Raw genomic sequence first — 22,530 nt, forward strand, 5'->3', positions numbered from 1 at the left:
TGCTCTGTCCTTCCTCATAGGCTCTCCCAATGTCTCAGTTCATCTTTCCAGCTTTGGTTTAGGGTTTCATTCCCTTGTCTTTTCCAAAAGGAATGAAAATAATGTTTTCCTACCTGTCTCTTTGCAGCAGCCTTGCAGAATTGCAGGATTAAGTCTTCCCATCAGTCTTCCCTTCTGTAGGAAAAACAACCCCATTTACTCAATCTTTCCTATCAGGCTGTGTTTTCTTGACCTGTTGTCATTCTCCAAGTTCCCTCCAGACTCTCTTCAGTCTCTGACAAAAATCTTTGCTGGGGCTTGTTGCTTTATAGCTGAGGACTCCGCAGTGTGGGGTCAAGCAAAAGGTTTGCTTCCCTTGTTGAGAAGATTGTAATCCTATTTACACATCCTGTGACGATGCCTGCCGCTGTTACAGGAAATGTCACTGCAGATCCGTGTTCAGCTTGAAGTCTGTGGCATCCATCCATCCCTCTCTGCAACACTGGCCAGCAGCTCCCCATCCTCTGTTGGTGCTCCTGCTTGCTCTTTCTAAATTCAGGCCCCTGCAGTTGACCTGGATCATGCAGAGCCTGATTTACTTTGTTGAACATTACTTCTGGTTTGTTAAGATTGTTCTGGAGGCTGGAGCTGTCATCTAACTCCCCTTTGGGTGCTGTGTGTGCATTTGATGAGGATAATTCCTGTTCCATCACCCAGCTCACTGCTCAAAATACACATGTAGAGAGCAGACCGGGGTGGGCACCACACTGACTGTTCTTTGGTTATGGCAACAGTCCACTGAGAGTGTTTAATGGTGAAAGAGAGTAGCTTTAGATTAGGTATTAAAAGGAAATTCTTTACAGTGAGCGAGCTGAGGCCTTGGAACAGGGTGCCCAGAGAAGCTGTGGCTGCCCCATCCTGGGAATTGTCCAAAGCCAGGTTGGATGAGGCTTTGAGCAACCTGGGACAGTGGAAGGTGTCCCTGCCCATGGCAAGGAGCTGGAACTAGAGGATTTTTGGGGTCCTTCCAACAAGCTGTTCTGTGATCCTATGATTCGTCTAATTAAAAAAAAAAAATATTGCTGCACCTCCTATCAATTCTTTGGCCATGCAAACATGAGAGCATAACTGGCATCTACTGCCTGCTAACTTTATAAAAAGTTAAAGCTTGGTTTGATATGACTTCTTGCCAGCTGCGTAGAGGCTGTCATTCTGATTTTCACCATCACATACTTTCAGTGGCTTTATTCCACTGTTTTCACAGGAAATGAGAAAAAAAAACCAAAACAAAAAAACCCCAAAAATTGGTGGGTTTGCAATTTTCTTATTCTTTTCTCCACCTGTTAGGTAAAGAGGCACAGTAAGGGTCCTCCAGTCTGCCATGAGGGCCATGAATGGCTCTGATGCTGTTTCAGGCATCACAGGAAGAAAATTGCAGGATCCCAGAGGTAAGAAGGAACAACTGAAGGTCATTTTGTCCAACTCCCTCCTGAGAGCAGGGTCACCTGGAACAGGTTTCCCAGGCACATGATCAGTCAGGGCTTGAATATCCTCAAGGATGGGGACCCCACAGCCTCTCTGTGCAGCCCGTGCTGATGTTTGATGCCTCTCACCATAGAAACAAAGCAAAACCAGAAAATAAGCAAAAAAAGCCACTCCAACCCCAAAACAAGAAGGTTGTTTGTTTTTTGTTGTTGTTGTTGTTGTTTGTTTGTTTTTTTGTTTTTTCCCCCTGAAGTGGAATTTTCCTTGTTTCACTCCCTCTTGCCTCTTATCCTGTCACTGAACACCACCAGGAAGAGTCTGGCTCCATCGTGTTTGCTTCTTTCCATCAGATATTGAGACACTTTAATACCACCACATCCTTCTCTTCTCCAGGGTGAAGAGCCGCAGCTCCCTCAGCTTCTCCTCATACAGGGGATGTTCCCATCCCTTAACCATCTTTATGGTCTCTCCATGGATTCCCTCCAATATGTCCATATCTCTCCTCCTTTTTCACTTTTTTCCAGTATTGTCTGGAAAGAGGTGTTCCAGCTCATGTCTTTCCCAGCCAATCTCAACTTTAAATACAAATAAATTGTCTAAAGTGCTGTTGTGGTTTAATTCCAGCTGGCAAATAAGGTCCACGCAGCCACTCCCTCACCATCCCCAGCAGGTTGGTGGAAAATGAAGTGGATGAATAAAAGTGAGAAAGCTCGTGGGTTGAGATAAACACAATTTAATGATTGAGATGTATTATAATAATAATAGTAATAATAATAATAATAGTAGTAATAATAATAATAATAATAATACCTATTTCTTCTGTGCTGAAATCTCACCTTTCATTCCCACCACTAATGCTGCCCACCCAGGTGTCTCTAAATGAAGATTGATGGGTGTAGAGCTCTTAAATAATTTTGCCTGCCTGGTTTTACTTGCCAATATCTTTCCCAGTCCAAGAGATATGGACTAACTCTTCCCTTGAGATTCTATATCCTACTATTCTAGTCATGGCTTGATTGGCTTCTACAGGATCTACAGTGCAAGAAGTTCTTGATTTCATTAAAATATAAATTCATACCCCTTTTAGTCTAGCTTGGATGTGGGGTTTTTTTGTTTGTTTGGTTTTTTTGTGTTTTTTTTTTGTTTGTTTGTTTGTTTTGGTTTTTTGTTGGTTTTTTTTGTATTTCAGATGATGAGGATAAAGCTGTGATAAAATGTTTTTTTTTTCTTCTTCTTTCTTTTTCTTTCTTCTGTGTCTAGTACATTAGGAAATGCTTGTTCCAATTTGTACAAACTGCCTTCACAGTAAATTGGACAAGTTTCCCTGAGGAGCAGTAGACAAAAGACTTGGGAAGTGCCATGGGGATGGGGAGGGAAATGCTTTTATTGCCAATCAAATTAAAGGCATTTAGATCTGCTTTTAAATTTTTCTGTAAATATATTACTGTGGGGTAAGAATTTGTCTCCAGAGCTGTGTGAATAAGGGATATTTCAATAGCTTGGTAGGATGGGGTGGGAGGTGGCTGCTGCTCAAAAGGTTGGTTAAACTACAACAAAATATTTCGTTCTCAATTCTTTCTATTTTTCCTCCCTTACAAAGAGAAAAAGCTTTAAAATGGAAACATGTCCTGAAAATGATAAATCAACATCAAACACTTGGAGTGTTCTAAAAGCCCTCCCTCTCTCCCCCTTTCACACCACTCTGTTGGAGAAAAAATAGACACATTCACTGTTTGCCAAAACAACTCTTGCCCAGTTATAATCAAGGCATTTTACAACAGGGTGTAGACTTTCACTCCACATTTGTTGTCTGTGGCCTTGTTTCCACTTGCTTGTCTCTAGAGAGGATGGGTCAGGAAAAATCTCTGTACAGTGGATGTTTTCAAGCTGTTTGGTTGTCTCAAATCTCTGCAGTCCTCTCAAACTGTGGGAGATAGAGAAAATAATTCCTTATCTCTGCCCAAAGAGTTTTTTGTAACTGTCTTCCATGTGCCCATATTTTCCCAGGTAAGAGTTTTGCTGGATCTCTGGCTGCATTTTGTGATGAAGGTTGTGTTGGTAGTTCTGAGCTCACCTGAGACCTGGGAGAGCTGAGGTTTGTTCCTAAGTCCATCACGTACTTCCCAACTGTATCTTCAATTGATTCTTGTAGGTTTTAGTGGTTATGATCAAGAATTTCCACCAAGACACCACAGAATCACAGAATGGTTTGAGTTGGAAGGGACCTTAAAGGTCCTCTTGTTCCAGCCCCCTGCCATGGCCAGGGAAACCTTCCACTATGCCAGGTTGCTCCAAGCCCCGTCCAAGCTGGCCTTGAACACTTCCAGGGATGGGAGAGCCACAACTTCTCTGGAAAACCTGTTCCAGGGCCTCATCACACTCTGAATATAGATTTTTTTCCAAATACCCAATCTAAACTTACTCTCTTTCAGTTTGAAGCCATTACTCTTTGTCCTATCTCCCCATGCCCTGCTAAAAACCTCGTCTCCACCTCTCTTGCAGACCCTCATGAGCTACTGGAAGTTGCTCTGAGGTTTCCTGGGGGAAGGTACAGCTGTAGGGTGCATTTCCATGGAGCTCATGGTTCATGCAGTTTTACATGCCTGACACAATGGATTGTTTTGCTGTTGAGTGCGTTGGTTGCCAAGTTTGCTCCTTGGTTCCTCTTGCTTGCTCCATTTTCTGTCTGCTTGAAGCACACTCGAACACACACCCTCACCCTCTCCCTGCCTGCTCAGGCTCTCGCAACTTGGCTTCCCTAAGTTTGGGCTGCAGGCAATTTCCCTAAAATGAAGGATTTCTGGCCTGGGGGCACCTGCAGCCTCGGATGCCAATTATGTGTGTACGTGGTACATTGAGGCTGGCTGGGGAAGCTGCACTCTGTATTTTCTCCACTTTTAATGGATTTAGCTCCCAACCACTGCTGTCTCAAGGCGGCTGCACTTTCATCTCTTTCATGTGTCTGGCCCAATTAAGGGAGGGTGGTGAGTGATTTATTTTGGTCCTGGAGTTTCACTGTCTGGTGACTCTCAGCGCTGAGATAGATATGTATATATATATATATACATATTTATTTTTTTTTTTTCTTGGTTTTGAAACTCGGAAAAAAAAAAAAAAAAAAAAGAGAGAATGAAGTACAGGTGCCTGAGGCCATCAGGCTGTTTCCACCACAGCGCAGAACCGGGATTTTCTGGTGCTTTGCCTTCCCTGGAGGACAAACCAAATGAATAGCTGAAAGTGCCAGTGTCAGTGTATCCCAAAAGAGACTTTATCCCATTCCTTTATCCATTCCAAGTGTCACATGTGACACTTGGTCATGTGACACTTGGTCATGTGCCACAGAAAGTGGAGGTCACTGCCAGCTCTTTGCCTGTCAGAGGGAAAATGGCTGGTCCAGAACATAAGAAATTTGAATATCCAAGCCCAGGATGAAGCATCACAGCTCACAGCACCCAGCCTAATACCCCAACATCTTTCTCAGTAGAAGAAAGACATGAACCTGTTGGAGCAGGACCAGAGGAGGCCATGAAAATGATCAGAGAGATGAACCAGCTTTGCTGTGAAGACAGGCTGTATCAGCTGGAGTTGTTCAACCTGGAGAAGAGAAGGCTCTGGGGATTCCTTAATGTGGCCTTTCAATACTTAGTACAAGAAAGATAAAGACAGACTTTTTAGCAGTGCCTGTAATGATAGAACAATGGTTTTAAACTAAAAAAAAAAAAAAAAAAAGAAAAAAAAGGTAGATAGAGAGTAGTTATAATGAAGAATTTTACTTTATGGTAAGGTGAGTAAAACAGTGGACCAGGACGCCCCATCACTGGAAACATTTCAGGCCAAGGAGATTGGACTAGATGCTAGATGACCTTTAAGGGTCCCTGCCAACCCAAACCATACTGATTCTGCCAGGATACCAAAAGTGTTGCTATTCTTGTGGGATTGTAACCTTTTTTTTTGTGGTAGAAACACCAGTTTGGGGTGTTTTTTTCATAGCCCTGTTGTAACAAAGCAGCAGCTGAGTTTGGTCCTGTATCATTTCCCAGCTGATGCAGCACCTTTATCTCTTGTCTTCCTTTGCTGCCATCATCTCCATGCCTTTCAGCTGAACTATTTTGATACCAAAGCCCTGGGACACTGTTGAAATGCTGGAGGATGTCTGGGTGAGGAATTTCTGTGGATAAGGAGGTGGGAAGGAGGAAGAAGTTGTCTTCCTCTGACTGCTGCATTTATTTCATTCTGCTGCTGCTACCTCAGGCCTTGCAGATTTTTTTTATTCTTTTTTTTTTTTTTTTTAACCAGCAAGGCAAAATAACTCTGGCTCAAATATTTCTACTGGAGGCCCAGGAGCTTATAGCAGCAAACTGTCTCTTTTGAGAGCTCATCAGGACGGCAGTGTGATGGATAGACTCCAGCCAGCTGTGTACTGGTAATGTTCCAGAAGACAGCATCACCTTTTTTTGATCGAGTGCTTAAGTCTTTGCCTTCCAGCTCAGGATCTTAAAGCACTTCATGAGCAGTGAGGAATTAGAAGTTGCCCTTTATCAGTGGAGAAGATGAGACACAGGGAGGTCAAATGACTTGCTTGCCCTCAAAATCATTTGTAGTCCAGAACACCTGGATTTTAGTGCTTTCAATTTTTTTGCAGGTGGGCATCCTGAAGTTTGGAGATTGCCCTGTGTCTTTTATTTGCCTTCTCAGTCCTCTTTTCTCTTAAGCTACTGGGGTTGAACTGACTTTTAACAGGGCTGTGCCTTTCTTTTTCTCTGTTTTTTAGGTCTGAAGCGTAATCCCGCATCCATCACTATCCAGAAAATGTCTTATGGATCCATTGATGGGAGTGGATTTGGGAGCAGGAACCCATTTGGAGGCCCTTCCAGACAAGGCTATCAACCTCTCGGTGAAGTATTGATCCCTTGCTGTAATTTATTCCACCTGGCTCCCTGAGAACTTGCTCAGGTTCACTGTGGCTGCTGTATAAATATCACACCCTCACCAGGGGTCATTTCTGATGTTGATATTCCAAAGGTGAAACCCAGACTTTTTCAGTGTGATTTGTGTGATTGAGGCCTGGCATCTTACCATGCTCAGAATTTGAGGCTGCAACACGGGAGAGCAGCACTAACAAGGGTTTTGGAGGAATTTTGGGCGACCAGAAGGAGAAATGCAGAATATTTTCTAAAGTGGCGTGTGTCTTTTGTCATCTCCCTATCACCTTTACAAGAAGTTTATCTCAATGGTTGTTCTGAGGCTGGAGATGGAAGGGGTAGGTGGGAAGATGTACAAAATGCAGTGGGCTGTGCTTTCCCAGAGGACAACTTTGCTGTGGAAGCTGCTTGAATCTGGAAAACATCCTTGGATGTGGGAAACAGGATCAAAAACTCGCTCAGGAAATTCTGAAACCATAAACAGTGACTGGCTGACGGCCATGGGCTCTTTCCTTGTCTCATTTTTTTAGGCAAAGGCCAGACCAGCTGTAGGGCTGATCTGGGCTTATCTAGTCTGGCTTTGTGCAAGTCATTTTATCTGGAGCATATCCTTCATTTTGTTCCTGGATCTGGCTTGCTCTTGTAACATGGCAAAGGGCTCTCTTTTCCTTTTTTCACCAGGGAAGAATGTCACCCCTCTCTCCACTTGCCTTTGATTTCAACTGGGCCATTCACTAACACAGCCTGATTTGGTGTTTTGAAGGTTGCAAATGTTCTTTGGGAAACATTGTCTTTCCTCTTGGGTTTCTGTCTTCTTACAAATTTGGGTTTAATTTTGACTATTTCCTTTCTTTGAACAGGAAGAAGGTATTGAAGTAAGTATGAGTTGTCTGTTTAGTTCTTAATAGTGATTTTTAGGCTATTCTGCAAGGCAAAATTAAAGGCATAAAAGCAAGGAAGAATGGGATACTTGGGCTCAATCAAAGAACCATAAGAAAAGACATGTGAAATGTGGACTACGCAAATGATGAATCTCAGTGCATTGTAGCTTAGATTAAAAAAAAAAAAGAATATTTTTTGTGCTGTATGAAAGAACCTCTGTTTTTAATGCAAATTCACAGAATAACTCAAGACACTTGAAATCTCTAAATATTTGAGGAGGTCCCTTATTGTGCCTTGCGTGTCCACAGTTTGGCAGTTGGAGCTGTGATGCTGAAGCCACCCTTAGTGGATGGCAAATAGGAGCTGGTGTGGAAAATTCAGGTTTTTTGAAACTGTCACAATGTGCTGGCTGCCCAGCAAAGCCTGTTGAGGCTCTGGATTATGTCTTAGGCTTGAGTGCTGGTTTCCCCTCCAGGCTTGCACACATCCTGTCCATTGTGGCATTGCGAGGGACAAATCTCCAAGGTCCTCCAGCGTGGATCTTCCCAGCCAGTCAAAATTGGTTGGTCCCTTAGCTAAGCATCCCTATGGAAGAGATTGCAAGGGGAGGAACCTGTTTGCATTGGCCAAGGCACCTTGGAGAAGCTTCCTTTCTGTGTGTGTCAGTCAGAGGTGGATTTGTTCAGCCTGGAGAAAAGAAGGTTTAGGGGACACCTTTTCATCGTGTTCCAGCATTTGAAGAGTGGCTACAAATGAGATGAAGACTCTCTTTTCACGTGGGAAAGATGTGGGATATTGGGTGCAAGTTACTCCTGGGGAGATGATTAGAGACTCAGACAAGAGTTTTTGCAATGAGAACAATCAGCCTTTAGAATAATTTCCCCAGAAAAGTGGTGGATTCCTGAATGTTGGTCAGTTTTAAAGTTCATCTGGATGGAGTGCTGGGCCATCTTGTCCAGGCTGTGCTTTTGCCAAGAAAGGATCAGGTGGTCCTTGAGGTTCCTTTCCAACTTGGCTTTCCATGATTCTGTTCTATGCTCCTCTGAACCTTTGTCCCTTTGCCAGGGAGGACAGACAAATCGGATGCCTTTTGTCATAGTATCCCCAAATATTGCCATTACTTAAGTGCCAGGACAGGGTAATGCAACACTAATTATCTGCCTCCTGCTTCTGGACAATGGGTGACTGGTTTGCTAAGAAAAATTGCCTTTTCTATTAGATCATGGTGCGGCTGGAACAAAGGAGCATGGCCTTCCTGCCAGCTTTTGTGTCTCTGCTCTCAGCAGGGACAGACCTTGATGGGAATGTTCTGTGTGTGCTTTAAACCTCTCCCTCTCTTTGTAGATAATAAATAAATAAAACCAGAAATCCCTGTGATACAGTTTAACATGTGGCCAGAGTGTTATGAATCACGTGTAAATGTATCAATCTTTGAGGGTCCAGCCCTTGCAGATTGGCTTAAAATAATCCTGGCGAGACTGCTCTTCAGAGCTGTTTTGTAAAGTAAAGGTTTAATAAAATAAAAGTAACAAACGTTGCAGAAAACAAAAGAAAAGCCACACACAGGTGTCCAAGAAAACATCTGACACCCTGCTAGAAACACTCCAAAAAGCCCTTCCTTCCATTGGGTTCCTTCCTAAATACTGAATGTTTTAGGAGGGACAATTTGGCTTGCTGCCAATAGGGAGAGGTACAGGATTTGAAGAACAGCAAAAAGGTTCAGTAGATGCTTCTCTCTTGGCACTGAGCCAATCACTGTCAGAACAGCAAAGAAGTTTCTGAGTTCTTTACCTTGTAAGAAATGCAAGGGGTGAGCCTTAAACTTCTCCCTATATGGAAAATACTTGCTGGATGTGGGAAATGCATTCCTACATCCCTGCAGGTAAATGTCCAACACTGGTCCAGTGGTAATGTTCAATATCCAACAGAAAACCCTGAGATACAAGAGCAATAAAGGTGATGGGGGTGGAACTGCTTCATCTGTAATACAGACAGCAAAGAAAAGAGGGCTTAGGTTTACTTTGGTTTTGTTTAATGAAGGATGATACTGCCATGGGAGTTCGTCTATGCTTATGCATCTGTTTGTCTTGGCTCTGTTTCTTTCATGCTCGATCCAAATGTGCTGCCAGGATGGGGAAGTCTAATTACTTGAAGGTGATCCCCTTGGGTCTGGCCTGATGTGATGATGGATGGACTCAGAGCCCATCCTCAGGCCATGTGCAGGTTAATGTTGCTGACCAGCCTAATTAGAGAGATCCGCAGACTCCATCTGCAGAGTTTGGGGAGGATCCTAAGGCAGTGTTTTCCACAGTTTTGTTTGCCCTGGACACCTTGGTGTTGGAAAACTCTAGTTCAGCCTCTGGTTTTGATGGTGGATATCCAGGATTTCTTGGGGAAAACAAAAATTGTTCTTGTTTTTGTTTTTTTTTTTTTTTAATTATTATAATTTTTTTAGTATTGGCAGGTTTTAGGAGGAAAGACACAAAGAAAAGCTCAGCAGAACTCATGTTCTGTGGCCTTAATCAAGGAGTACCCTGAGGTGTGTCACAATCAGGATCACCAGGATTACCTGGTGGGGGTTTGGTTGTCCCACAGCCACTGAGGGACAGCCAGAATTGCCAGGAGGAGGCATAAGCTATGTCCTTCCTTGCAGCTGGGAGTTACAACCTCCTCTAGCAACATCTGCTTTTCATATCCTCATTCTATCCCCAAAATTATTGTAAACCCTTGAGTTCCCCTGTTTCCTTGCGGGAGCTTCTCTGGCCTTCATCTGAGTATTGGTGTTGCATGGACAAATTGGAAAGCAGGTAGTAGAAAGTTTTTTTGTTGTTGGTGGTGAGTTTTTTGTTTGTTTGTTTGTTTCAAGTTTAAACCTGAGAAATTAAAAAGATGGACTTCAAAAATATTAAGTAACATGACATGTCTAATATAAACAGAGCAAACACTGTACAGTGATAGGAATTAGACCTTGGATTCTTACTGTGTGCAACCTGCACTGTCTACCATGTTCAACCTACCTTCCCCAAACCATCTTTTTGTGGGGAAAATGAACAAAACCTGCTTTACACAAGGAGGCATATAGGTCAGGGAATTTAAATAGCTTGGATTAAAATGCCACAAAACAGGAAATTTTTAACACTGCTTTTATTAACCTTACTGTAACCTGGACGTTAAATGCCAGCTCTGAAAAGGTGAGGTTAATTTCATATTCCAGCAGTGCATGGCTTCCAGGTGAGCTCAAGGGACTGCTGGGTCAATGCTTAATTTGGCTGTGACTTCATTTAGACCATTTTCCCCTCAGTTTCTCCTGAAGATTTTGTGTGGGACTCTGGCCAGAGCTGTACTCAAGATATATCACATGTGAGTCTTTCTCCTGGTTGAATAAGGCTGGTTATCTTGTCACTGAGCAAAATGAGATTGGTCCCTGCAAGTTGTCCTTGGCAGTATTCTCTGGGTATAAATCACCTAATTATCATTTCAATACTTAGCAATTGTTAAATGATTTTTTTCTAATTTTTTTTTTTTTTTAATGGAACTGGGTCTATAAGTTACTTTGCCCTCCCATCTCTACCACTCACCTGACTCTGTGCTGCACTAACCAGCCCTTGGGTGGAAAGTCATGTGCCACTGCTGGCAGTGCTGTCACTGACCTGTCATGGAATTGTTCAGGTGGGAAAAGCCCTCTGAGATTCTCAAGTCCAACCATTAACCCAGCACTGCCAGGTCCACCACTAAACCATGTCCCCAAGTGCCACATCTACACATCTTGTAAATCCCTGCAGGGTTGATGATTCAGCCCCTTCCCTGGGCAGCCTGTTCCAAGGCTTGAAAACCCTTTCAGGGAAAATTTTTTCTCCAAATATCTGATCAGAACATCCTCCTTACACATGAACCGTCCTTCTGTCCTCTCCAATCCTATTTTCCTCTTTTTCTAGCAGTTCAGGAAGGTTATTCGTCTTTAAAAACACACCATGGAGTTCATGGCTGCCTTCAAGTTTGGCAGAGTCACAGAGCTCATGTGCTCCATGGGAGGGAGATGTTCATAAGATTGTGACCCCTTTGGTGGTATGGGGCTGGCAGAAGCTCTGTTTTTTTGGATAAAACTCACTCAAAATCTCGGTTACAAACCAGCACCATGGCCTGACCACCACGTGGCCTCACTGCAGCCCCATGTCTGGTGCCCACTGCCAGCTCCACATCTCGATACTGCAGAGTGCTGAAGCACAGAACAAACTCCTGAGTACACAAGGAGTCCCCCTGAGGTTAATTAACACTGAGCAGGTGGTTAATCCTTCTGCTGTGTCGGGGCCTGAGCACTGCTTTGGTTTTGCATTGGCTTCTTACATTAATTCCAGTACTTGGAATGCTTTGCTGAAGGGAATTTGAAACCCATGGTCATTGCAGTGAATGGTGTTGTCCAGAGGGGCTGGTGGGAGGTCGAGGTCTGGTTGTGGCAACTGTTCCTCACTAGGACCATGAGGAACACTGTCCACAATCATGCATTAAAATGTCCTCAGGAAAGAGTGCTAGAAAGAGTAAAAAAACTGAAAGAAAGCAAGAACAAAATTGTTGATTTTTTTTGGGGAGATTTGAAGCTACTATGCAATATTAAGAGTGTTTTTATTAAAGGCTGAAGCCTCAAACTGAAGGGCTGGACCAGATCACATTCAGTAATTTTGAACAAACTGTGCTTTTGGGATGGAGTCCTGTCAAGTGTGGAATTACAGAATCATTAAGGTTGAAAAAGGCCTCCGAGATCATCAAGTCCAAGCTTCAAAGAAGGAAGGACTGACGATGTGACCTCCTGCAGCACCTTTTCTCTGTCATGCTTGGATGAGTTCACAAATATTGCTCCAAGATTACCTCCTGGATTTGTCGCTTATTTAGAAAGCTCTAAACAATAACGTGGCTTGTCAAATGTTGTGTAAAACATTTCTGAGAGTCTTAATGATTGACTTTGGCTTCTAAGTCTTGGGTCCCATCATATTTTGTTGAATTGATGGTCCCACCATGTTTTCTTGAATTTATGGTGTCACAGAAGTTGAGGAGTTGGATGTCATATTTAGTAAGTAAAGTGCAAGTTAAGGTCTAAATGCAAACAATACAAAAACATCATAGTAAGATGATCTCTCTCACTATAAAAACCCAAACACATTTTTTGTGGCATCTACGGAATTATTTCATATTGTTTCTCTGCTACTGTGCAGAACTTCTGAAAGTTATTTATTTCCTCAGTGCATTTTGACTAGATTTAGAGGATCTTCTCTGCCTTACATCCAGTTCTTGGAGATCTTAGCAATGATTTAATGAATTAATAAGACTGAACTTAGAAAAACATATTAAATAATAATGAACAACGTGTTTTATAGCAAAAGAAATTGCCAAGAGAATTAACTTCCATACACAAATTGATTTTGAAACTGTTTGTTTTGAAAACCTCTGCCCTATCCCTTCTGGCACTTTTAACATTATTATAAACGTTTTTCTATAATTTCAGTATTTCAGGAATTTAAAGTGGTTATGCATTTATTTATATAACTAGAAAAACCAGAACACACCATTGGAATAAATAAGTATTTTAATGAAAATATGTGAGGGTGAGCTGACAACTTCTTAGCAGGAAAAAAAAAGCAACAAAACCAACAAACCAATCCAAAAACCTCTTGGGTAAAAACAAACAAACTTTTTTTTTTTTTTTTCCTTTACCAATTTTATTTGCTATTATTGGTTATCCAAAGCAATTTTAATGCAAACATGTAAAACTCATGCTGGCGGTCCCAGTCTTTGACAGAAAATCAGAAATCAAAGACACTCACCTTTCCTTAGGCATTTCAGCTGGAAATGCATTTAAATATCAGAACAGCTCAGAACAGCTTTGCTTCATTTTCCACTCAATTACAGTGGAATTAGAAGTAGTTTAAGAAGATCTCTGCCTGTAGCTGGCTCATTGTGTGGGTAGAGGTGCCTTGGTAGGGAAAGCAAAACAGAATGGATGTTGCTGGTGGAAACTGTCCAGTGGAATGTGTCCCTTCCCATTGTAGAGATTTGGAACCAGATGTTTTTTAAGGTCCTTTCCAACCCAGGCCTGTGTTGGAAGTGATTCTGTAATTCCGTCAATGCGCTTTACTTTCCCAATGTGTGCCCAGACCTGGCTGCCCTTCTGGGGTGTCTTTCCACATGAGTATATTTTCCTAAAGGAGCAGAGACTGCCCTTTGCTTTGGTTTCAGCTCCTGAAATGAATTTAGCTTAACTTTTTTTTTTTTTTTTTCCTTCTGGCTGCTCTTTCAAAAGCTTTTCTTTGTTTCAGAGGCAGAGGAAAGAAAAGTTCTATTAACAAAATAAAAGTCAGCTACTGCCTCATTTGAACTTTGTGCCAGCTCTTGTTTAAGCTGTTCGGACCTGGACAAGACATCAGTGATTTTAAACTGAAAGAGGAAAGCTTTAGATGGGATGTGAGGAAGAAATTCTTCCCCGTGAGGGTGATGAGATGTCAGGGTCTGAACACCTTAAACAGGTAGCCCATAGAAGCTGTGGATGTCCCATCTCTGGAAGTATTTAAGGCCAGATTGGACAGGGCTTGGAGCAACCTGCTCCAGTGGAAGGTGTCCCTGTCCACAGCAGGGGGTGGAACTGCATGATCTTTAATGTCCCTTCCAACCCAAACCATTCTATATTTCTGTGATTCTCTGATCGATGCTTCCAAGATTCTTTAACTCTGTGGATTGAATCCAGTTGTGTTTTTTGGATCCTCCTCAGTTTCTCGAGAGCACTTCTCTGATTAGGAGAGCAGAGAATTCTCCAACAAGCCATAAGGGAGTGCTTGGCTCTTTTATGAAATTCCTGCAAGTGCTGCAAGGCTTCCTCAACATTTTTTACACCACTGGGCTGCACATTGTTCTTTGCATCCTGTTCTTTCCATCGTGGCAATATCCAATGCTGGGATAGGATCTGAAGCCTGTCTCTCTTGATCTGTGCCTGCAAAAAAGCCCACCTGCAACAAGACACAGCTGAAACTGAGTAGTAGGATTGCTGCATGACCTTGTATGAACATCTGTCCATGTTCGCTGGATGGGGATCCATGGGAAATAGGATGAGGTTGGAGCAACCCTTCTGTGGCTGTTTGCTTTTCCATCAGAGCTGTCTCTATGTGCACATCCCAGTGCTCCCCAGTGTCCTGCTGTGCCAGGCAGATGTGCTGCCAGGATGGTTTCATGATGAAATCAGGGGTAGAGCAGATCAGAGCTTATTCCTGGTTTGCTGAAATGTTTCCAGTGTCTGGGGTGGTGGCTGCATCCCAGTTTGGTTCATCGAGCTGTCTCCCCAGGGAGGAAGCAGAATCAGCATCCAAACAGGCTAAATACTCCAGCCAGCATTTTTCCTGAGGTTCTGCAACTCCTTTCCTGCAATATGAGTGGAAGAATCCCCAAACTTCACTGGAAAAGGTGGTGTCCAGGAACAGAATGTCATTTCCAGCACAGCTTTATCCACTCCATGTTGTATTTCCTTTTTGGGAAGGTGCTGACACTTTTTGTTGCCCTTATGGCTGCTAAAAGGTCCTATTTTCCTATTGCTTTTTTTTTTTTTAATTTATTTATTTATTATTATTAAGGGGCTCATCAGAAAACCAAATGAGGTTGAAATTTCATTGAGCCTGGCCCGTCCTAGTTTGGATATCCATGTACAGTGATGCTCTGTCTCCTCCACTGTTGCTGTAGTAATCCAAATAAATTTGGGAGTGGACATTCCTGGGCATTTGAAGAAGAGCTGCAATAGTTTCTGGCAGGAATTTGCTTTGTCCCAAGCATTCCCCAGGTGTGAGTCAGACACTGGCACAGGCCAGGTGAGACTCTGCTACCTCACCCTGATCTTTGACTGCAAGCCAAACTTGATATCAACTGATTTGCTCCAGAATTATTTTCTTGGGTTTTGCTGCTGCAGAATTTCCACTTGAGGTTTTGGCTGTGCAAGGGAACTAACCCAAAGAAGTCTAAAAACTGAGATAAAATTTAGGAAGGAAAAATGTCTCTGTTGCCTGTGCTGTTGTTGTAGGGACACTGGGTGCTGCAGGACATGCTGAGTGACATAGAACTTTGCATATTTGAGATGTTAATATAATATTTATATTAAAAATATTAATGTTTAAAGTAATAATAGATAAACTAGCAAAATCTCTGAGCATGAATGCAGCTTGGAGCATATCAAGTCTTTGATTTTTGGAGAGAATATCCATGTCTTCATCACCTCTGTCACTGCTCCATAGTTAGGCCAGGTGCAAATTTTTTAACTTCCCTGTTTTCTTGTTTCCTTCCCCTCCTATACGTAGTACTATCCAATTAATTAAATTCTCAAGGATGTAAAAATTTTAATTGATTAGAAAGAAAAGCATTTTTCATCCTCTATGTGTGAGTGAATTTTCCTTTTTCTCTTTGAAAATGCAAGTGAAGTTTTATGGCATTGCCTACTGCCAGGAAAATGGGGATGGAGATTTATAGAAATACTGAAAAAACACATATTTTGGTTTGGGACAAATTTGGAGGGGAACTTTTAAAGGGATGGTTTTTGGCAAAATTTAGCGTCCTTTCCCTTCACTTGTCCAGGGGAAGAAGAATTCTTTTGAGAAAAGTGGAAAAAGATCTGTTTATTTAATAAACAAAGTGTTCACAAGCATGAAAAAATGAATAATGTTAAACAATAAAACCTTTCACTGTTTTAAAGAGATGGTAAATTCAGAAAGTCTTTCTGTGGATTGGAGAGAGAGAGAGTTCTTTTTGTGGGTGTGTCCTCAGCTTTCTCTCAGTCTCTCTGGGGCTCGAGTCCCGTGTCCCGGCTGCAGAGCACCTTGGGGGGCTCTCAGATGATGCTTTAAGATCTAGCTTTCATATTTTCCAGATTCTGTACTGCTTCAGTATGTAACTCTGAACTTCATATAAAGTGTTAGCAAGGTCTCCTCACAGTGTAGTTAGACAAAACAATCCTTTTCCAGCCCCAGAACCAAGGACCCCATCACAGCTTCAGGCTCAAAAAGTATAAACAGCAAATTGAGGAGAGCAGTCTGGGAGGATGGGACTTCATAAGCTGTAATTGGACAATTAATCCAAATGTGTAAATGGATCAAAACTTATTAAAGTGACTGGTGACCCATTGTCCATCTTGAGTGAAGCCACAGCTGGGCTCTTGTACTGCCCCAGGTGTATCCTTTGAAGGCCTTTTAATAAATACCTACTTTATTCCTTTAACTCTGTCTAGCCCCTGTTCCTCTCTAGGCATCATGGACGATAATCCTGGTGTTCCTGGACCAAACAATAGCTGAACAGTTCTAAAAAACTTTTGGCTTCAGCTCACTAAAAAAAAAAAAAAAAAAACCCTAACTAAAAAGCAAAGGAGAGCTCTCTGCTGCTGCCCGTGCTGCAGACAACACAGTCTGTGAGAAGGAAGGTGTAGCAGCATGTCCTGGGTTGAAGTATATTCTATCACCATCTTCATGAACTGTTGAAACCAGGTGAGGCAGTGCTCCCTGCCTCCTCCACTCTGGCTTATCTTCTGTTAATGGGCCATCAGCACCTTTGCTACACAGCTCACAGATAACCCCCTCCTGGACTACCTCCTGTTAATGGGCCCATCAGGCCTTATCACATGACTCACCATCCCATTGTGGGATGCTCCGCCCAGAGGGAGAAACCAAGCATTCCAGCCTGGATATAAGCTGAGACTCTGAACACCAGAGGGGCGCTTACCCACTGGATTCCCAGAGGACCCGAGCTACCAGACCTTTCTACAGGATCACTGCTTCAGGAAGACCACCTCATCTGGACTGCTTCCATCACTACGCTCAGGTTGTATTCTGACTCTGTCAGTGGTCTTTTGTATTATTGCATCGATTTTATTTTACTTTCTTTTCTTTTTTTTCTTTTTTCCTATTAAATTGTATCTCTGACTTGGAGCCTCTCATTTGTTTTGCCTTCAAACTACTACACAGCAAGTGCAATTTCTGGATACAAACTCTGTTCTTCTTTTTCCCCCCCTTTGCTCGCAGAACCAGTCTTAAAGGTGCAGAACTTAATATCCAGCATAAACGGAACAGACAACTGGGGATTCAGGCATCATAAAGTCACCCTAGGACAACACAGTTGTGGATTTCTGTTCTGCAGCCCTACTCTGAGGATGTCTTTATTTGCAGAACATACACAAATCTCACTCTGTGCCTAACAGAGGGGTAGGCACAGCTGACCCAAATATGTATGACACAAACAGAATTTGAGTGAAGAGGGGAAAATAAAAAAAAAAGGAATAAAGCTTTTATCCATGCTGTCAGTCCAGAAATATTATTTCTGAATATCTCTTCTTCCAGGTGACGTTGGCTTGGAGACTGACACTGGCAGCTAGAAGTGGACAGGGATTAAAGATCAACAGTGGGGAAGGGCCTGACAGATGTAAGCAGGTAGATTGGGGATTAGGGTGAATTAGTGTGGATGGAAAGCATTTAGGAGAGAGGACGGATTTTAAATTGGATGTTAGGATGTGTGCATTGCAGATCTTCCCTGAATTCCTCTGTTATCCTCGGATATTAATGGTTGGGATTTATGAGCATGTTCAGTGGCTGTTGTTGTGGCTGAAGCTGGTGGTGGTGCTGCAGGTTGTTGTGGTGGGGTGGAAGAAGCAGCTTAAAGAGGTTCTGAGATGTACAAGTGGTTATGTGAGTGTTTCTAAAACCAATTTCCCCTTATTTCCTGATCCCAAGCTGGAAAAACGTTTTGGGGATATCTCTGTTTTTCTCACCCTTTTTTCTGGCAGCTGATGGCTACAAAGGGATGATGACTCTATTATTTTTTCTATATGAACACATCCTAAGTACATTTAAAAAAAAAAATCTTTGATTCCTTCTAAAGCCAATATTTTTAGTGGAAATCAAGCTTGAATTGGTAGGCAGGTGATTCTTGGGAGATACAGTACCAGGATTAAAATAATCCCAATGGCCTTTTTTACAGCTTATGTCCTATTTTCAGAATCTCTTTTAGGTCATACCTCACAGATCTCCAGGTACCTGATGATGCAGCTGTGGGTGTGGGAGTGAATAGTCCAAGGCCCCCTTTCTGCTCTGGAAGGTTTTTGAGGATTTCTTGAAATTTCAACCAATGTGGTTTGTTGGTTTTTTTTTGTTTTGGTTTGGTTTTTTGGGGTTTTTTTTTTTGTTTGGCTTGGTTTGGTGGTTTTTGTTGTTGTTTGTTTGTTTGCAGCCAGTCAAACCTGATTGCTCTAAAATCCCTTGGTTCCCCACAACGTGCTAAAGTGGAATCTTTCCCATGGATACTTCTGTGTGTTTGGCCATTTCTTTTCCATGATTTGAAATCTTCACCCAGAGACTTGGGAGTGGATTTTCAGAGAGACAAAAAATATTGCATACATGTGAATGCATAGAGCATTATTTGGTTAGGTAGGGAACATTTTTTTTTTTCTCTCTAAATGCTTTTCTCAGGTCCTTAGTGGAGCGCAGAAGAATGAAGAGCTGATCACAGCCATGCTGCTGTGATCATCCTCCTGTTCTCATCTCCTAACAGAGAGATAGAAATGGAAACAGGGATACTGCTGGCAAAGTAAAGGGACAAAGTTATGCAAAGAAGGTTTTTTGAATTCATAAATCCATCTGAAGATTTTTAAAGTCATGAATCCATCTTTTGGAGCTGGGAATAGCACTTGACTTGACCTTGGCATGTAAAACAGGTCTGTTGCATATGAAGCTGTGTGGAAGCAAGACCACTGGGAACCATCCCATTCTCCCCTCAAAAAGAGGTTTTGAAGGGAAAAACAGTCCTGTGAGTCTGTATATTTGAGACCTGTTATACTTTTCCACCTGTTTGGAGGTAACCAAAGTGAAGGGCTGAGCAAAATAAGATTTCTGTATCACTTTCTCCCACTCATTCCTCCAAGCTCTTTTTTATTATTTTCACTCCTGCAAGACGGTGCAAAGCAGAGATTTAGAAAGAGGGTTTGCTGTAAAACACAGTTTGCAAAGAACTTGGGTTTATGACATAATGCAGCAAAAAATTCTCCATTTTTGCAATCCTGAAGTATTTTTTTAGATTTATTTCAGGTACTGCAGGAGTTAAGCAGGTGGGGAAAGAGGAGATGTCTGCTGCTTTTCCTGAAGTGCTTTACCAGCCAAGCTGTAGCCAGATGGCTGGGACTGAACAATACACAGATAATTCTAAGCCAGGATCTAACAACAATAAAATCACTAAAATTATACAGGATGTGCATACCTGGGGGGAATGGATGTGCAGTGTGTGTGTGTGTGTGTGTTTGTGTTTTGAAGTGTAATTTGGAGGTTTCAGTCATATTATCATTTCATACCTCTCCTTTTATAGTCTTACTGCTCAACCAGAGGGCTGCTGATTCGTATTGTAAATTTTGGATCTGTTAACACAGTTTCAGTATTTTTCAGTGATTGTTCAAATTTTTTTTGTTGTTCTCCATGGGGTTTTCATATTTATTGCTTGTTAGTGAAGAAGAAACTAGGCCATATTTACATCCTGACAGGGAGAAAAAGTTCATGTTTATGTACCATAAGAAAATAGCCACTCTGGACAAACCAAGAGCTTCCTTTTGGGAGATTGAAATTCCTGGAGATCAGAGAGGTTGGGCCACTTTGTGTTTGGGGAATACCTGGCACTCTCTGCCCCCACAAGATGAGGGATGTTAATTGACTTGTTAGGGTGTCTTATGTCAATGCTTCTTTTTCCTTCCATGCACTCATATTTGACTTGAAAAGAATCCAGCATATTTTATTTTATTTTATTTTATTTTATTTTATTTTATTTTATTTTATTTTATTTTATTTTATGTTATGTTATGTTATGTTATGTTATGTTATGTTATGTTATGTTATTTTGATGATGTCTAGCTTGTGGGAGGAGGACTGCTTGTCTTGCTGCTGTTCTTCAACTCTTTTGTTTCTGGTTGAACATCCTGTCCTTTTTGGTCCATTTCCCCCTCCCTGGCTCTTCTTGGTTTTATTTTTTTTTTTTTGCTTGCTGTATTTTACTTTTTCCAGGCATGTCTGAGACATTCTCAGAACTGAGAGAGAGGGTGTGAGGGCAAGGCCAGCATTTCAGTATCACCCTAGAGAGTGGCAGTGCCTGTAGAAAGCATTAGAAAAACTCCTGGTAGCATCTCTCCTCATTGGCATTTGCATCGTTGGGGACTGTGAGTCTGGCAGGAGAGGTTCCCTGCCCACAGCTGGGGGCTTTGCACTGCTGGAACGAACTGTGAATTCGTCTTCTTGGCAGAAAAACAAAAAGCCAACCTTGCTTTTGGGGAGAAATGTTGGGTATTCTGCTTGATTTGCTGTCCCTCTCTTTCCTATTTGTAAAAATCCCACCCCCTCCATATCCGATGGTTTAGACAGAACATGGATTCAGCTTTATTCCCCTGCCATCTTTTCCTTTCTATCTTTTCCCCAGTTGTTTTAATCCTCCATCTCGCATCCCTCTCTTGCTCCTGCTGCTTTCCTTGACCAGGTTTCCCAAAGTGAAGGCAATAACGTTGTTATTGACATTGGTTTTTGTGCTGTATAAATACTTTCCCTAGTTTGGCACGAGCGTATTTATGTCCACGTCCTGGTCAGTGCAGACTGAGGAATGGCTCTGTGCTCAAACCTAACCCTTGCCCTGAAATCCCCTGGAGCTCCAGCTCTGATCTGCATTTGGATGGGAAGGATGGGCACAGCTCTCAACCACCTTCCTGGGCCTTCTCTTTCAATGCTTGGCAACCATTTTGGTGAAGAAATATTTTTTTTCCTAAAAGCAAATCTAACCTTCCCCTGTCTAATCTCTTGTTCCCTGGGAGCAGAGCCCACCTGGTTCCACCTTCTTGTCAGGGAGCTGTAGAGGGTAAGAAGGTTCCCCCTGAGCCTCTTTTTCTCCAGCCTGAACATCCCCCCGTCGCTGTAGGATACAAAAGAAAGATGAAAGACTCCAAATATTTCAGAAGGTGAAGAGCATAGAAAAAAGGCTTTTATTGTCTAATTCTTACTACCTTTTATAAGGTGTTCTGATACAGACTTAACATGATTGATGAATAGGAATGACACCTCTCTAATCCCATTGGTTAAACTAGAGAAACAGCAAAACACCACCTGGAAAAAGGTTGTTTTGAGAAAGGATAGTTGTTTGTCAAGACTGTTTTGAGAAGAAGCTTCCTTGAGAAATTTTTCCTTGGGAAGAAGTTAGCCGCTGTTAGCAGGCTAAAATCTCTCAGACCCAGAAATATCAGGCCCGCATCCCCCCCTCATCCAAATCATCAATACAGAAATTAAATAGGATTGTCCTCAATATTGAGCCTCTTCTGACCAGCCACCACCTGGATTTGAGTCCATGCACCCACCAGCCAGTTTTTTTTCACAGAAAACCTGTCTAATCCATGAGCAGCCGGTTCCTCCAGGAGAATGCTGTGGGAAGCAGTGTCAAAGGTTTTACTAAATGATCCTCATGTGTGTCTTGCTTCCTTGATGTGGAAGAGGGATGGGAGGAGAGTTTTATCACCACTTCCCTGCAAGGTTTTCTTTCCTGCCCAGCCTGCAGACAGGACAGCAACCAGGAGACCAACTGAAGAGTCAGGAGAGTTTATCTGCTGTTCAATTTCTTCTGCTGTTCTTTTTTAAGTCATATTTATTTGCCTGGGATGATTTTTGGGAGCTGGTTTGCCTTTCAACAGTGACTGTGTCAGATCGAAGTGAAGCAGGAAAGCAGGGGACACCTCTACAGTGAGTCAGAAAACAAAGATGACTTAGTGGCTGCTGGTCCTAAAGGGTTTTAATGCAGGGATCCTGAGAAATCCTTGAAGGAGTGAAGATGTCAGATTCCAGCATGAGAAGCAGCTCAGTTCCTGGGAGGAGGCTCTAACAGGCCTTTTAATGACCCCCAGTGGCCGAGATCAGTTTTATCTGCAGCTTGGCAGGAACACAAGACCACGGATGAAAGGCTTTGCAGCGAAAGTCATGTACAGAGCTTGGCTGAGTGCCAGGAAACAACGTAGTGATTAACCCAAGCCTGGGACCCAACTGGAGTTTCCTTGTGGCAGTGCTGGTTCCTGGGCTGCAGAGTGTGAGTGCTTCCCCCTGGGCTCGAGCTTGGCTTCCTCTGGCTCTGCCTGCATTTAGAAGATCAAAAAAGAGATCAGAATATTGGCTTTGCCCTCTGGGAGGAGCGCCACTAGGTTTGAAGATGCAATCATTTAAAAATAAGCAAATTTGTGTTGGTATGCTCT

At 42.5% G+C, this 22,530-nt stretch overlaps 1 protein-coding gene across 8 annotated transcripts in view; it reads left to right on the forward strand.

The window, feature by feature from the left end:
* The window catches only part of TSNARE1 (t-SNARE domain containing 1), a 458,033-nt gene that overhangs the window by 93,459 nt on the left and 342,044 nt on the right, over window positions 1–22,530 (forward strand). For all 8 annotated transcript variants that reach the window (XM_066175258.1, XM_066175253.1, XM_066175288.1 and 5 more), the window contains one exon: window positions 6,236–6,358. In XM_066175258.1, the coding sequence (XP_066031355.1) occupies window positions 6,274–6,358 (85 nt within the window). In that variant the 5' untranslated portion in view covers window positions 6,236–6,273. The remainder of the gene's footprint in view (window positions 1–6,235; window positions 6,359–22,530) is intronic.

Source organism: Chamaea fasciata, unplaced genomic scaffold (genome assembly GCF_029207755.1).
Source record: "Chamaea fasciata isolate MVZ Bird 193981 ecotype frontalis unplaced genomic scaffold, bChaFas1.0.hap1 SCAF_1, whole genome shotgun sequence".
In the NCBI taxonomy this organism is placed as follows: Eukaryota; Metazoa; Chordata; class Aves; order Passeriformes; family Sylviidae; genus Chamaea; species Chamaea fasciata.